At 35.7% G+C, this 15,831-nt stretch overlaps 1 protein-coding gene across 12 annotated transcripts in view; it reads left to right on the top strand.

Annotated features, from left to right (window-relative positions):
* The window catches only part of Pkhd1 (PKHD1 ciliary IPT domain containing fibrocystin/polyductin), a 463,263-nt gene that overhangs the window by 361,383 nt on the left and 86,049 nt on the right, over nucleotides 1-15,831 (top strand). Inside the window, exon 61 of one of the 12 annotated variants that reach the window (XM_047557747.1) lies at nucleotides 8,991-9,064. The exons of the other annotated variants lie outside the window; for them this stretch is intronic. Within the exon in view, the coding sequence (XP_047413703.1) occupies nucleotides 8,991-9,049 (59 nt within the window). The 3' untranslated portion in view covers nucleotides 9,050-9,064. Of the gene's footprint in view, nucleotides 1-8,990; nucleotides 9,065-15,831 lie in introns of those variants that run through there. 12 annotated transcript variants of the gene reach the window in all.

Here is a 15,831-nt window from a genome sequence, read left to right on the forward strand (position 1 = left end):
AAGGAGTGGCTGGGCAAGGAGGATCTTACAATATTCATTGTTTATAGGAGTATGTAGATGTGTAGGAGGAATATAGGGCAAGTGTAAGGTCACTGAATTCCAGAAATGAAAATATTTCAAGGTGGGTTAGCTGATAGTGTCAAATGCTACAACTAGGGAAACACAGTAAGCTTTGAGAAGAGATCACTGAATCTAGTAAGGAACTTCATTAGTGATATTGATACAAGCAGTTTCAGAAAGGTGGTAAGGCTGGACGTCAGACAGGAATGGGTTGGGGAGTAGGAGTACACAGAAATGCCGAGAGTAAAGCCTTTTCTTAGAAAGTCTAGCAAGTACAGAATGTTTGGAATTAAGGGAAACAAGATGGTAACTGGGATTGATGTAGGAATGGGGAAAGAATTTACTAAGATTACGGAGATGTTGACTATATTTTAAAACTCATGAGGACAAGTCAGTAGACATAAAAATTGGAAGGATGTGGATTCAGAGCACAGGCAAGTTTGCCAAGAGGCTGGCCAGGGTTGCTCTACAGCCTGTACTCTGCTCACTTGTTTCCTGGCATGGCTGCATCATATTGATTTCTTATCTCTTTTACAGAAAGTCATCCTTTGAGCTAGAATGACCTTAAATAGAAATATAAACATCTTAAATGAGGCAAAAAAAAAAAAAAAAAAGCAGAAAGAACAAGCAAATGTTTGTCTTTTTTTTTTTTTGATTACATTCAGTTCAATATTCTTTATTAGGGTGATTCTCAAACATTTTAGTTTGGAAATCATCCTCCCCCTTTTGATATCAAAAAACTCATCAGAGTATCACAGTGATGATCATTTCTGATATTGGAAATATGCCTGATATTGGAAATATGCCTGTTGACAATAGCTACTATAGATTCAACAATTCTTTTAAGTGAACCTGTTTTAGTAAGTACCACGAAAAAAAGGTAGGAATCTATGAGTCAAAATACTATTTTTACATTCTTTATGATACTTCATTGCCACTTGAATTCTCTGGTACCTTGTGATAATTTTGAAGTTTCAACGTATAGCAACTCCATCATAGTTCAATCCACAAGTCAGGGTCTCAGCTCAAATGTTATTTTAGACAAAGGAAAATCACGTACACGTACAAAAGATATGGTCCCTCCTTGGCTACCTAAAGCATTTATATTTTAGAGAAGCATCACACTTTTCTTTTTAGAGGAGGAAAAGTTTATTTGAGAATTCACAATTTGAGTTCTCAGTCCATATGCAGCCAGCTCCATTCCTCAGGGCTCCAGGTAAGGCTGAACATCATGGTGGAAGAGTGTGAAGGAGGGAAGCAGCTTACATGATTATCAACAGGAAACAAAGAGAGATCTCCACTTGCCAGATGCAAATATATTCCCCAAAGCCAGACATTTCATTATAAGAGTTTTACCTGGGATTGGACTATAGGAAAAAGCAGGAATGGATAGGCGTGGAAGTGGGACAGAGACTATGAGTGATTGATTGGGTAGATAATTGTTTCTCATGTTCATTGGCTCTTCTTCCACCTGCTCTTTCTCCTGTTTCTCCTTTTTATCTCCCTTACTTTACCAGTCATGACACCAGTTTCCTACCATGAACTGATTCTGAAGTGAGGTAAAAATTAGAGATGGTGTCTGTAAAGTTGTCTTTGACAGGAATGGGAAAGTATACTCAATTTTAAGTAGAAAGGAAGTACCCTCTAGAAGGTGCAGTGTCTCTGATAGGTTGAAGCATTATTTCCAGTTGTTCACATGCACAAGGAGGCACGTAGAGATTGGGCATCCGTAAATTGTGACTGAGATGCCTGCAATATAGGTAGGCCTATGAGGAGAAGAAAAAGAATTGAGATGGAATCATAGCAAATACTACAAACACAGTCACCAGAGAGTTGTTTCAATTGCTGAAGAAATTTCCAGGGAGGAAAGTCACCTAGGAATCACTATGAGACTAAGATTTCCCCACTTCCATCCTTCTGTTATTGTAAATTCTAGGGGAAAATTACAATTGATTCCTGTAAGTGTAGCCCTGGGGCATTTAACATTTGTAACTGCCTCCTGTATCACCTTAATAGATTTAATTTGGATCCATGTTAGTATTAAATTTAAGTTGAATTTTTTATTCTTAGAAATTGAAAGTCTGTGTATGATGCCTTTCTGTGTATAAAGCATAAATGGTAACTTCAACTGGTCAATATCAGTAATTAATCAGAACTCTCCTTTTCTGACCATATCTGAACACATCATTTTTTATTATCACTAATGATTGAATTCAAGGCCAGCTCAGGCAAAACCACGAATCAGGTAATAAGGAGTATACATATATATATATATATATATATATATATATATATATATATTTTTTTTTTTTTTTTTTTTTTTTTTTTTTTTTTTTTGCATTTGCCATCTCACTTTCCCTTTCAACTTCAAGCACCAGTCCTGGTCTCATTTCCAGTTGTTACTTGGATATTTGCACTTTAATAGAAAACTGCTGCCAGTAAAAAGCCTTTAAGGCCCAACTAAATGAGTCTTTCGTAGTGGACTTTTAGATGGAAATGGGACCCTATGGGAGAGACATTTCCCAGAGAAGGGTAGCCTCGGTTTGTGCTGCTGGCTTTGCAGGTGTATAACATCAGGCTCTGAGGAGTAGCTCCAAGACAGGGTTTCTACTTGTGTCTCAAACTATTTTTGTGACTCTTTGACCTGACATCCCTTGGGGCTACTGTCACAACTGTGATCTCTTCATAGGCAAATTTTTCAAACAGCAATTGCCTTTGTAGACTCTTTCTTACTTCTCATTCTCTTCCCACTGCTCTGTGGCTTCTTTCCCATTACTTCACTGAAACTGCACTGTAAAATATTAACTATTGCCAAATCGATGAAATGATTTTGCCCTTATTTATGTGATCTTTGGGGAATTTGACACTGAGTCCACCTCCTCTTTCTAAAATTCCATCTCCTCCTCTGATTTCTAAGGCACTGCAATTTCCTGTTTCTTCTTCTATATCAGTACTAGGGTAACTGAAAGGTGGACTAGGCTGGGGACATGTCTATCAGCAGCCCTCCTGGCCTTTAATATGGACAATTGAGTTTGCTCAATTCTTATATGTAGTACCACACACACAAATCTTCAAATGTTTCTTTGACCTGATCAAATTTCTTTTTTAAAAGAGAAGCTTGGGAGCCAAAACTAGCCAAGCCTTTCCCTCTCTCTCATGTTCTCCACTTGAATCCTCTTACACCCTTATCTTCAAAGTTAGTGTTCTCTGAGTTCTTGTCATTAACCACCTTTTCCTTCTCCTCTTTCCTCTCTGAATCTTATTAATGCCCTGACCTTTGACTCACAGATCTGTGCTGAAGACTCTCAACTCTCAATTCTACCCTGACTACCACCCCAGCCCCAGACCTAAATATTCAACAACCTATTTACCCAACATCTCCATTCTGTCTGTTTGCAATTGCCCTGTCTTCAACATTCCACCTTTTACCCAGTCTTCCAAATTACTAGTCACTAATTCAGATGTGGCCTTTCTCATCTGATTATTGCTTCCCTTCAGTGATGGCATGGCTGGTGTGACAGTGAGGTAGAAACAACCTTTTGAGAAGGTATCAAGCAGAGATGCAAACAGCCTGCATTGCCTCAGAAATACTACAGCATCTTTACTCGTATGTGTATTTATTGCCAGTTGAACTTTCCAGGAATTAAAACAAAAAAAGGTAGACATCTGTGGTATGAAACAGAGAGATGCTGTGGTCATTATCTGATTCAGATTCAAAGAAAAATGGGTCCAAATTTCTTTTTCGTCCATAAGTCAGGCATGCTGCTCTATTTTAGGTCATAGTTCACAGAGAGCTCCTTGGTAGGGAGAAAACTGAGAGTGGGGTTTCTTTTTAAATTCATATAAAAAGTGTGGCTTTGGTATTTATTTGCTTATTACATGGTACCCTCTCTAGAAAAACAAAAACATTAATAATAATATTAGAGTTATACTCTATCTTTATTCTGGCTTAAGATTACATTGAATAATATGGGGTATTGCTTATTTGTTGTACTTGTCAAAACAAAAAGTTGGTTCTTCGAAAAAGTAAACAAAATTGATAAACCCTTAGCCACACTAACGAAGAGAAGGAGAGAGAAAACTCAAATTACTAGAATTCATGATGAAAAAGGAAAGATCACGACAGACACCACTGAAATACACAACAAAATTAGAAGCTACTTTGAAAACTATACTCCAACAAAATAGAAAACGTCAAAAACATTGACAAATTTTTAGAAACATATGATCCTCCCAAACTGAATCAGGAAGACGTACACAATCTAAACAGATCAATTTAAAGCACTGAAGTAGAAGAAGCCATCAAAAGCCTACCAACCAAGAAAAGCCCAGGACCAGATGGATTCTCAGTCGAATTCTATAAGACCTTTAAAGAAGAACTATTACCAATACTCCTCAAAGTATTTCAGGAATTAGAAAAGGAGGGAATCCTTCCAAACTCATTCTATGAGGCTAGTATAACCAGACAAAGACTCATCAAGGAAAGAAAACTTTAGACCAATATCCCTAATGAACATAGATGTAAAAATCCTTACAAAATACTGGTAAATCACATACAAAAATATATTAAAAGATAGTGCACCATGATCAAGTGGGTTTATCCCAGGGATGCAAGTTTGGCTCAATATCCAGAAATCAATAAATGAAATTCATCACATCAATAGACTTAAAGTTAAGAATCATATGATTATTTCAATACATGCTGAGAAAGTGTTTGATGATATACAGCACCCCTTCATGCTTAAAACACTAGAAAAAATAGGAATAGTAGGAATATACCTCAATATTGTAAAGGCTATCTATGCTAAACCCATAGCTAACATCATTCTTAATGGAGAAAAACTGAAAGCATTCCCTCTAAAAACTGGAACAAGACAGGCATGCCCTCTTTCACCTCTTCTATTCAACATCATCCTTGAAACACTAGTCAGAGCAATTAGACAGGCAAAAGAAATTAAAGGAATACAAATAGGAAAAGAAGAACTCAAGCTGTCACTATTTGCCGATGACATGATTCTATATTTAGAGGATCCAAAAACTTCTACTAGAAAACTTCTAGAACTCATAAATGAATTCAGGAAAGTAGTAGGATATAAAATCAATCCTCATAAATCTAATGCATTTCTATTCATAAGGGATGAATCCTTGAAAGAGAAATTAGGAAAACCACTCCATTCACAATAGCCTCAAAAACAAAAAACAAACAAACAAAAAATACTTGGGAATCAATCTAACAAAAGAGGTGAAAGACCTCTACAATGAAAACTACAGAACACTAAAGAAAGAAATTGAAGAAAACCTTAGAAGATGTAAAGATCTCCCATGTTCTTGGATAGGCAGAATTAACATTGTCAAAATGGTCATTTTACCAAAGGTGTTACACAGATTCAATGCAATTCCAATTAAAATCTCAATGACATTCTTCACAGAAATGGACAAAGCAATCATGAACTTCATCTGGAAGAATAAGAGACCTTGAACAGCCAAAACAATCCTGAGCAGAAAAAATGAAGCAGAACATATCACAATATCAGACCTTCAATTATACTACAGAGCCATAGTAACAAAAACGGCATGGTATTGGCACCAAAATAGACAAGCAGACCAATGGTACAGAACAGAAGACACAGAGATGAACCCACATAAATACAATCACTTCATATTAGACAAAGGAGCCAAAAACATACAATGGAGAAAAAATAGCCTGTTCAACAAATGGTGCTGGGAAAACTAGAAATTCATATGCAGTAAAATGAAATCAAGCCTCTATTTTTCACCCTGCACAAAACTCAACTCAAAATGGATCAAGGACTTAGGAATTAGACCAGAGATCCTGCAACTAATAGAAGACAAAGTAGGCCCGAATCTTCATTATGTTGGCTTAGAATCAGACTTCCTTCACAAGACTCCCAAAACACAAGAAATCAAAGCAAGAATCAATAAATGGGATGAACTCAAACTAAAAAGTCTTTTTTCAATGAAGGATACAATCAATAATGTGAAAAAAGAACCTACAGAGTGGGAGAAAATCTTTTCCACATGCACTTCAGATAGAGCACTTATCTCCAAAATTCATAAAGAACTTACAAAACTTTACACCAGAAATACACAGAACCCAAACAAAAAATGGGCCAAGGAACTTGACAGACACTTTACAGAAGACATGTAGGCAATTAATAAATATATGAAAAAGTGTTCAACATCTCTAGTAATTAGAGAAATGCAAATTAAAACAACTCTAAGATTTCATCTTACTCCAACTAGAATGGCTATTATCAAGAACACAAACAATAATAGATGTTGGCATAGATGTGGGGAAAAAGGCACACTTTTACATTGTGGTAGAACTGCAAATTGGTGCAGCCACTCTGGAAAGCAGTGTGGAGAATCCACAGAAAACTTGGAATTGAACCCACCTTTTGACCCAGTTATTCCACTCCTCAGTTTATACCCAGAGGACTTAAAATTAGTATACTACAGTAACACAGTCACATCAATGTTTATAGCATCTCAATTCATAATAGCTAGATTGTGGAACCAACTAGATGTCCTTCAACAGATGAATGGATAAAGAAACTGTGGTCTGTACACACAATGGAATATTATTCAGCCGTAAAGAAGAATAAAATTATGACATTTGAAGGTAAATGGTTGGAGTTAGAAAATATCATGTTAAGTGAAATAAGCCAATCCCAAAAAATCAAAGGCTGAATGTTTTCCCTGATAAGTGGAGGATGATATATAATGGAGGTGGGAGGTGGGGAGTGAGAGAAGAATGGAGGAACTTTAGATTATGTAGAAGGAAATGAGGGCAGGGGAGTGCGAAAAATCATGGACTGAGACAGATATCATTACCCTATGTACATGTATGATTATACAAACAGTATGAATCTATATCGTGCACAACCATAGAAACGAAATGATGTACCCCATTTGTATCAATGACTCAAAATGCAGCCTGTATAAAGTAGAAAAATAAATATATAATTTTAAAAAAGAATTTAAAAAGATTACTTTGAATAATATCAGGTTTTGTTTATTTGTACTTGTCAATCTGTTTTAATTCTTGAAATTGCTAGGGAAAAAAATCCCATTAACTGGGACCCTCAAATAATCAGAATCTTAATTGTCAGGAGAAAAGAAAATAAATTGTGATTGTTGTAGTAAAACATAAATAAAATATGTCTTTACTGTGTCCTCATTGTTCCTTCTGATATAGTCAAAATCACCTGGAATACCCAGTGCTATACATCTGTATAATGAAGACGTATCAGAACAGTCATGCAGTAGCAACACAGCCATTCTTAAATTAAGTAATCCAAGAACCAGGGAAGAATTAGATGTACTTAGAAAAACCTTCAACAGTGCATACAGAAGACATGTATCTATGTAACCTAGCACTTTATCAAATGTTTATGGAGCACCATGTATACACATTAATCATTGTACATATTTCATGCAATGTTTGTTCTTTGTTTTTCTTCTTTGGGATTTCAGCAATTTGAGAGCAGGGAGCTATTTGTCTTTGTGTCTTCTTTACCCAGCACAGATTCCTGGAAAATTTAACACCATTGAGTTGAACTCAAGTACAGGGAAAAAAAAAAAAAAATGGAAAAAAAGAAAGAAAGAAAAATGGAGTTTTGCTGGTTTTCAGTCCCAGAAAAAATTTGGTACATTTGAATTCTCTACTTTTTCTTGAGTTCCTATAAGATAAATATATAACAAATCTGTTAATTACACTGAGATATGAGAAATCTGATATGTTTTGAATTCCATAAATAAAAAATGGTGGAAATTTTCTTTTTTTACTATACGTGTCTGTACATAATATCCTTGATTTTGCCTCTTGATCCACAAAACCTAAAATACCATCTGGTCACTTAGAGGAAAGGTTTGTTGATTCTTGCTCTATAAAATACTCATATAAATTCATATTGATTTGAAGAACTAATTAGTATGCAAAAATTTCCCTTATACAATATTTTAATACTAACTTGGATTTTAAAATCATGAATTTTATGTGACATCTATAACTAGTCTTTTTTTTTTTTTCTTTTCATTTTTTGGTATTGGGGATTGAATCCAGTGTCATGTGTGCTAGGCAAGTGCTCTGCCCTTGAGCCACATCCCCAGTTCATTTTATTTCCTTTTGAGATAGTCTGCCTCTAAGTTGCCCAGACTGACCTTGAATGTGCAACCTTCTGTCTCAGCCCCGCATGCCTGGAATTGCAGGTGGCACCCTCAGGCATGGCTTGTCTAACCCTTTTTTTATATCTATTTTTTCTTAGCATAAGATGGAATGTATAATAGATGCTTAATAAAAACTGGCAAGTTTGTTTATTTCTTTAGCTGAGTAGTTCTAGGAAAAAGACTTTGCTTTATCCCTCTAGAATTTTAATTAATGGAATCTTGAAAATGCAATGTAAACAAAACTATTTAAAATAAAGATTATTTTAAATGACTGTTGGACTATAAGAAATATGCTCAGAAATTAATGGTGGAAACTTCAGACAGACTTTAATCTTTGCCAAGTATTAGAAGTTGGTGAAATATGGTCTGGGGTGTCTGTCACTCAGTTGGTGGAGTGCTTGCCAAGCATGTGCAAGACCCTGGTTCTATCCTCAGAACCACAAAAACAAACAAAAAGCAAAACAAAAAAAGAAGTTGGTGAAATCTGTGAATGACTGACAGGATGTGAATCCAGCTTAAGGGGTTCCTTTGGATTATTATCTAGGACAAATAATCTGATTTTTGCTTAGTTTAGCTTAATAATTTCAAATGCATCCTTACCAGTAATACTAACCATAAAAAGCTAACTATATATATATAGCAAAGGAAATTTCAGAGGGTAAAATATAACACAGAGTTAAAGTCTTGGGTATTTAAGACTAGTATCTTAATGAAACTTTTCTTTTTCCTTTTGGTTACAGGGATGTCTAAACTAATCTCACTTTTTAAAGACAGTGTGCATATTCGGCTGCCTGGATGAGGCAAGTTGTGTTGTAAATCCTGCCTAAATTTAGCTTGAGCAAACCAGTCAAGAATTTAACCTCTGTTCAACAAACTAATTGTCTGGAGGTTTAAAACCATCAGTTATGTAATAAAACTGTATGCATTCAATTAGGGTGAACTGATTATGTTCAGGCAGCTTCATTTCTGAAGAAGCTTGTTAGCAGTTGAATTCTTGAGTTACTTGCTTAACTCCCAGGAACTGACTCAGCCTTTTGTATAAGCATGAGGTTTTCAATTCCTTGCAAATTTCACAGGGTTTTCAGGTAATGGGCTGCCTTTTACCAAAGGAAGCAATGTTAAGTGCACAAGCATAGAAGGATGCTGGCCTATTACCACCCCCCTTAGTGTATCACAAACGAGCTATTTATATCAGATTTCCCTTCTGAGTGACAGAGATGAGGGATGGATGCAATGGATTGGGATCCTGAGATGGGGACAGATCCAGTCTTTAACAGTCTCTGGCTTTCCTCTGGGCAGCTGCAGATAGGCTCTAGAGGCAGTAAAGCATCTATCCCAAGGAATGACAGCAGGGGAACCCTGGTATAAACCTTAATAGGGAGCTGAGAAGCTAGAAATCTGAACAAGAGTGAGTTTTCAGAGAAAGAAGGCAGAGTGGAGATGGAATGTGGTGACATTTCTCAGACAGAAAGGGGAATTGAGTCTTCACCACTGATGACATTTGACAGCTCTCTCCATTTATCAAAATTTTTGATATTTTTAGTATTTTTCATAGTTTTCCTTCTGTCTGCCTTCTGGAACAATTTTTCTAGAATCTTGGAAATGAGGGTTTTTGTTCAGTTATTAAAATTTGTATATTTTGTTTCATTTCTAATTCGTACTAATTTCTCAGAAACATCTGAAAATTTCATTGTTTTCTATGAAATCAGAATTAAAATACCATTATGATTTTTTATTTATGCTTTGAATGAATGAGTACCTGGAATTGATCAAGACAATGCCAAGTTCTCCTAAAAACAGCTGCAGGTAATATACCCTAAGCCTATACTTGGAATGAATAAATTCTCATGTAATTGATCACTATCATTTGAAAACACACACACACACACATACACACACACACACACACACCATGCCTCATGAGGACAAAGACCCAATGTGTCCTATTCACTACTATTCTCAGAATAATATCACTCTCCAGATTTAATGAACATGGCTATGGTCCTTGATAAAAGTCTCTAAAACATGGAGCACGATTTGATGATTAACAGAGATATAAAAAGTATTAACCACATAGTTCGTGTTCATTACAACTCCTTTTAACAAAATATATAATACAATTTTAGAGGATCTTTTAGAACTGAATAAACACTTTATTCGTTCAAATTTTTGATATTAAAGGATCTTTTGCAAAACAACTTATTGTAAAATAAAAATAATGCTATTTCCCAGTTGGGTTGGTAACTGCTTTATTATAAGTGTGTCCTATCTTACAGCAGTTGACAGACATCTGTTCTAATCAAGTCATTCTAGCATTCTTGGGTTAAAATTGTTGGTCTAGAGTACTAAGTGCTGGTGAGGGAATAGAGCAACTAGAACTCTTACACCTTATGATAGGAGTGCAAAACTGTACATTGACTCTGGCAAAGGGTTTTGGAAATCTCTCAAGAAGTTTTATATATATATATATATATATATTTATATATATATATAAAACCTATGGCCAAGAAATTATACTTCAGATCATTTACAAGGAGAAGGCTGTAGATGAATGTCTACAGCAGTTTCATTTTATGACAGTCAAAAACTGGAATTGAACTGTGCGCCCCTCATCAAGTATTGATAAACTGTGTTTGCACAGTTCACCAGTATTCCAAAGTGAAAAGGAACAAAGACATGCAAAGTGAGAGAGTACAGTATAAAAAGGCTACACATTGGTGTGATTCCAGTTACATCACATTCTGGAAAAGGTAAAGATACAGTAATATTAAAACGATTCATGGTTGCCAGAAGTTATGGCAGGATGGAGCTATCACCACATTTCACTGCGTAATCATCACCTTTGTACGTTCTTGAAAACTCTGTGCATTCTAATCTTGCACCAAATATAGTTTAGCAATAAATGAAGAATTTTTAAGTAATACCAGCACGTTAGAAAAAAGGCTTCACATAATGGTTGCCCCCCACCTTTTTGCACAAAAAAATTATTCTTTGGCATAAAACCTGTGACAATTTTGCAGTGAAATATGGTACTCCAAGGGGTGATGCAAGGGGATTTTGGGAGGTGAGGTAATTGTTTTATGTCCTGACTTGGGGTGTAGTTACATGAATCTATACATTTGTTGAACTCCATAGAACTGTACACTAAAAGAAAAAAATCTACCATATGACACTTAAACAAAAAATCTCTCAGTTTATGAGCATTCAGTAATTGTTTAACCATCTAAGCCTGACTTCAGGGTGATGTGTCTTCTTTGCACTGCATAACTGGAGACCATGTGGTTTGGAAGCCATGCACAGTTATCTGAGAGGTAGAAAACTGAAAAAAGTCAGAAATATTATAATTTTTAAAAATAAAATAAAACAGTTATGATCAAAAGGAAACTTGCATATACTTGTTCAAAAAGCCGAGTTGTGGATCTTATTTAAATCTATCACTTTATTGTCCAGTTATTTGGATTATCCCCCCTGGTACTTATTCTGGCATTAATTAATATAATAGCATTTGAAAGAAAGATTAGAAATGTGTTATCTTAGAAATAGACTTGCTCTAAGGGACATACATATTGATATACCAGGAAAACTTGGGCAATTTTCTCACTGCTGAGATTTTTTTTCTCCTACTCTGGAGTCCAATGGAAACCACATATTTATTAAATGATTGATGCTTGTGCTCCTTAGGAACCATGGGAATTACCATCCTAGATCAGATCATTAGTCTGCCTAGTCTAACATCTTGCTTCTGGCTTAGGTAATTATCTGATGCTTTTGAGGGACATTTAACTCTTTCTTATAAAGTATTTGACCAGTGTTTCACATGGTGTTGATTGTCATTGTTGAGCAGTAGGTGAAAAATCTGGGCAGAAGATAAATAATATAGCTCAGCTAAGTTATTTTATATTTTTAAATATATTTTTGTTTTTAACCATTTGATGAAATTGATTAACTCACAAATGATAAGGAAGATTGTGATACACTTGGTCTAATTTTCAAGGATTTGATTTTTATACTCTACAACCAGGCTACAAGATAAAAATTCCATTGGCTCTAATAGCTTTTACACTTCTAGAAGTTCTCTATTTTATTAAAAAGAAAAAGAAAATCAGCCTCTTCATATTCATAATGTAGCTTTACAGGGCTGTTTAGTGGTCTCAAGGTTGTTTCTAAATAATTGATAATTGATAAATCTTTATAAAGTTCTTCTGTATTCTTCTCATACGTTGCTTTGATTTCTAAGAGTGGGATAGTTTAATTGGTTAATATGATGGGATACTTCTGCCTTCCTTGCTCTAGGTGGATGTGGTATAAGTATTATTTTAGGGTCAATAATTTATTAAGGATTTTCAAAGTCTTAATGAGGATTTTGTAGAATCAGGAAAAAAAAATGTGGTAGGAGACAAAGCTTCTTGCAAATGACCACAGTCTGATTTTAGGTAGCCTGCTAAATGAGAATACTGTAGTAGTTGTTATTGTTTATAAGCAGAGTTCTAGTTGAAGTTTTAAATTGGTAAGCAGGCAAACATGCCATATGAGCCTTAGGCTTAAGGGCTTGTGAAGAATCCTTCTACAGTAGTGACTAGGATAACTTTGCCCTCCAAAGGGGGCATTGGGCCATGCCTGGAGGCATCTGTGGTTGCCACAACTGGGCTGGGTATGTTTACTGACATGTGGTAGACAGAGTTCAGGAATGGGCCAAATGTCTTGTAATACACTGGGCAGCTCACTGCAGCCAAGTGTGACCCAGTTGAGTATGTCAGAAGTGTTGAGGTAGGGATGCTCTAGAGTGGAAAGAATGTTTCAGTACTGAGCACAGATCCTTAATAAACATAGTAGGTGCAGATTCTATATTGACAAAATTTTCACAAGCAACTTCTCAATACAGACTCAGGGCATAGGGGAAAAGTATCAAGCAAATTGCAAATAAATGTTAATCTAAACCAAATTTCATGATATGTGTTACAATTATTTCACAGCGTGTTTCATTAGGCACACATGCAAATCAGCTCATTAAAAGGACTATTACTAGTATCATTTTTAACCTGAGACTGAATATTGTTTTCCTCTCTTCTCCGTTAGAGTTAATTTTTAAGGGTTGTTCATCAGCTTTTCCTCATCTCCCACGATAGAAAACATGAAGTTTCTGGAGCTCATGCCCATGGGCAGGGCTCTCTTGCTCCTACCCACAGTTCTCCAGGGCTATGTAGGACTCTGGGGTTTCACTGCCAGTCTTCTAGTACAGGAATCCTTTCATTAACTGCTGTATGACTAAATGTGAAGGTTTGGGAGCATTAAATCCAATTGTTTTGTTCCTCTCCCTCTGAATTCTGAATTTTTAAACTCATTGTATTGAGATGGGAAATAATAGGATAAGAGCTTTGGACCAGGAGAAGATTATAACATGGGTCATTCCAGAAACAGTATGGAGGAGAAAGGGTTGAGTATCTCAGATCTTGGTTTAGGACTATAGAGAATCCCTTTCTGGACATTTGGACAGAATTTGCTTAATTGGGTGGTGTTCATGATGGCAGTCATGAATCTTGCTTTGCTGTCCTAAAGAGTAATCTTCTAGAAGCTTCTGCCCCATTTCCTTCTCTTCAGGGGATCAATGATTCATCTAATGTCCACAGACCAGTTACCATTTTCCAATGACTTTGTGTCTACCCATTGTTGCCAAATGCTTAAAGTAGAACTGACTTCACACTAGCATTTTAAGTGTTAATGGGTTTATAGACACAGGAAAGACTCCTTTCTAAAATTCACAGCATGGCTTGAAAGTTAGTGCTTATAATTCCTTTTAAATCCACAACCAGAGACATTTTAAAAGTTCAAACTTGTAAAGGCAAACCGGGACTGCTAGCTTATTAAACACGTTTTCATTGAAATTCAAATGAGATTCTTTCTTCAAAGGAAGAGAGGGTAGTTTTGTTGTTGTTGTTTTTTCAGCCCCCAAAAGGGGTAAAGTTTCTTTAAGAACCAAAAGGACCATCAAAGGCAAACCGTTTCTACTTCATAATTTCACTTTGGGCTTTTGCTGTCTTACTTCTGCTCTTCACATCCAGGTGTACAACAGATACAAGAAAATAAGGCAGGAAAGTGATTAAGATTTCCATTCTAGAATTTCACTGTTGCCTCAAGAATTTTTTTATCCATCTTATTGCCTTTACAAAACCAGGAAATTTATAATTGATGTGCTTCCTAAACATAGTTGCATATACTCATGTTGTTATTATTTTAAATCAATGATAGGGGATAGTCATCAGTTTTCATTTTCAAAACCTTTGAAGAAAATGTTCTCAGCATGTCAAGAGTGTCAATTTTTGAGACTCAGTGCATGCAGCATTGCTTTAAGCTGCACAGCTCTAAAAATGCACCTTAAAAACAGCTTGGATACCCAGATGTTATGTCTTGAATACCACCAATTTAACAGACCTCTGGACTTTAAGGTTTTTCCTTTTCTTCCTCCCTGTCCCCCTTCTTCTTTCCCTTCTCACTTTCCTCCATTTTCTTTTGGCAATTTGGTCTTCATGTTTCAGAAATAACAGGATTAAATACTATGGTGAGGGGCTAAAAGGTTGAGATTGAGGTTGCATTATAAATACAAGTTAAAAGCTTTAATTTATACTTCAGAATAACAAGATATGAAAGGATTTTGTGAAAATCCTTTGTTCATTAGATAATGTTTATTTAACAAGATGAGTGTTTTCAATGAGATTAAACTGTGGGTTTTATAGAAAAGAATCTAAGAAGTGAGGTCTCTGTTCTTTAAATCCTGCTGATTTAAAGAAATATTACTAAATACTTTTAAGTCCATTTTTCTTCAGCTTCATCTACTTGCCATTGGTTATAATAGACTTAGAACCTTAAAACTTGTTCTTTTATTCTTCATTTTATGTTTAAAAGTTTGGCTAGCTTGTTTTCTTTGAACTTGTTGTTATTCAAAGTTTCTAGCAGAATTCCAGTCCTCCAGAGTCAGTGCTATTGGAAGAAGCCAAGAAATTATTGCCAGTAGGAAAGCTGTGAGTGAGGACATTTCTTCAGAGACAGTGGGCTGTGCATTGCTTTCTATAAGTCAGAAGTGATGTGACTATACATCTACTCCACCCAGCACAGTCCAAGGGTGTACATGCTTTCCCAGAATAACAACAAGAACACTCACATCCCCAAGTGTGTAGGTTAGACAATAAATTATGTGATCACTCTAGACATGGAAGGTCATAAGGAGAAAGTGTCAATAATCTCTAGTGTTCTCAAGTGTTGTTTGTTTGTTTGTGGTATGGTTTGTGAATAAGAAATTGAGATGAGAATAAAGTACAAATAATCCCCAATTTATAGTGGTTCCACTTATAATTTTTCAATGTTTTCTTAGTGCAAAATCCATGTGCATTCCATTGGATCTGCACTTTGAATTTTGATCTTTTCCCAGGCTAGTGATGTGCAATAGGATACTCTTTTGTGAGGGTAGGTTGCTGCAGGGACAGCTTCCAGTCAGGAGTGGAAAGGATCAGTGCTGTACAGCACGCTGTGTTGCTAAGCTGTGCAGTTCAGTAGGTGAGGCATGTTAATGCATTTTTGACTTGTGAT

Source organism: Sciurus carolinensis, chromosome 7 (genome assembly GCF_902686445.1).
Source record: "Sciurus carolinensis chromosome 7, mSciCar1.2, whole genome shotgun sequence".
Taxonomy (NCBI): Eukaryota; Metazoa; Chordata; class Mammalia; order Rodentia; family Sciuridae; genus Sciurus; species Sciurus carolinensis.